At 42.1% G+C, this 917-nt stretch overlaps 1 protein-coding gene across 1 annotated transcript; it reads left to right on the top strand.

Annotated features, from left to right (window-relative positions):
* Window positions 1-70: 70 nt before the first annotated feature.
* SARC_17399 (hypothetical protein) lies at window positions 71-917 on the top strand (the record flags this gene model as incomplete). Its single annotated transcript, XM_014288505.1, has 2 exons — window positions 71-232; window positions 740-917. Coding segments are annotated over 2 exons (340 nt in total), but the record flags the coding sequence as incomplete, so codon positions are not given.

A 917-nucleotide genomic window follows, 5' to 3' on the forward strand; every position in this document is an offset into this window, starting at 1 on the left:
TGAACATTCACATACAAGCGTATGATAACACTCCCTTCCGCATTGTCCATCCCATTCACACCACGGCCAGTCAAGCACGTGCGTACCTGCGTCGCTGGAGACGAACAAACTGCGAGAGATAGTGAACCACTGTCAGGACTTTGCTGGCTTTCACGAGGAGTTGGCAGACGATATGAAGACGACACTTGCACGCAACGGCACCCAAGATGTGGCATATCTGTTCTTGGAACGGGTGAGTGGGGTGAGATACAGATGCAGAAGCAAGGATTTGGCGAGTATACAATGGATATAACAGTGTGCAGAATGGATATGATGGTGTGTAGAATGGATATAACAGTGTATAGAATGGTTATTATGGTATACGCCTGTGCGTACTCCAGAATTTTGCTTGATGCCCAGCACGTAATATATATAGACGTGTATATATGTATCCACGCTAACAGCTTGCAATATATACATACAAATACCCACATCAATCTCATGCAATTGTAACATAGATACATATATATACACATACATAGGTATATGTATAGCCACGCTAGCATCTTGCTATGTATACGTACGTACATACGTACATACATATCTTCATCGATGGATACAAACATTACATATATACATACATAGACACATACATACATACATACATACAAACATAAATATAGATACATACATACATATATATATACCTATTACATCCATTCTAAACACGTGCAACACATGCATGTCTATACACACACAGATGGATCATTTCCGCGGCAAGCATCTCAACTATGTGCGGCTAGTGTTTTGTGCGATGTTTATTGAGATGTGGAAACAAAGCCTGCAGAAGACCTCTGACGATGGCCGTGACGGTCTGCGATCGTTATGGGACACACCTGGGTCAGGTGAGCTGGTGCTGTACAATGCTATGTTAGGGT

This window comes from Sphaeroforma arctica, assembly GCF_001186125.1.
Source record: "Sphaeroforma arctica JP610 unplaced genomic scaffold supercont1.10626, whole genome shotgun sequence".
Classification (NCBI taxonomy): domain Eukaryota; class Ichthyosporea; order Ichthyophonida; genus Sphaeroforma; species Sphaeroforma arctica.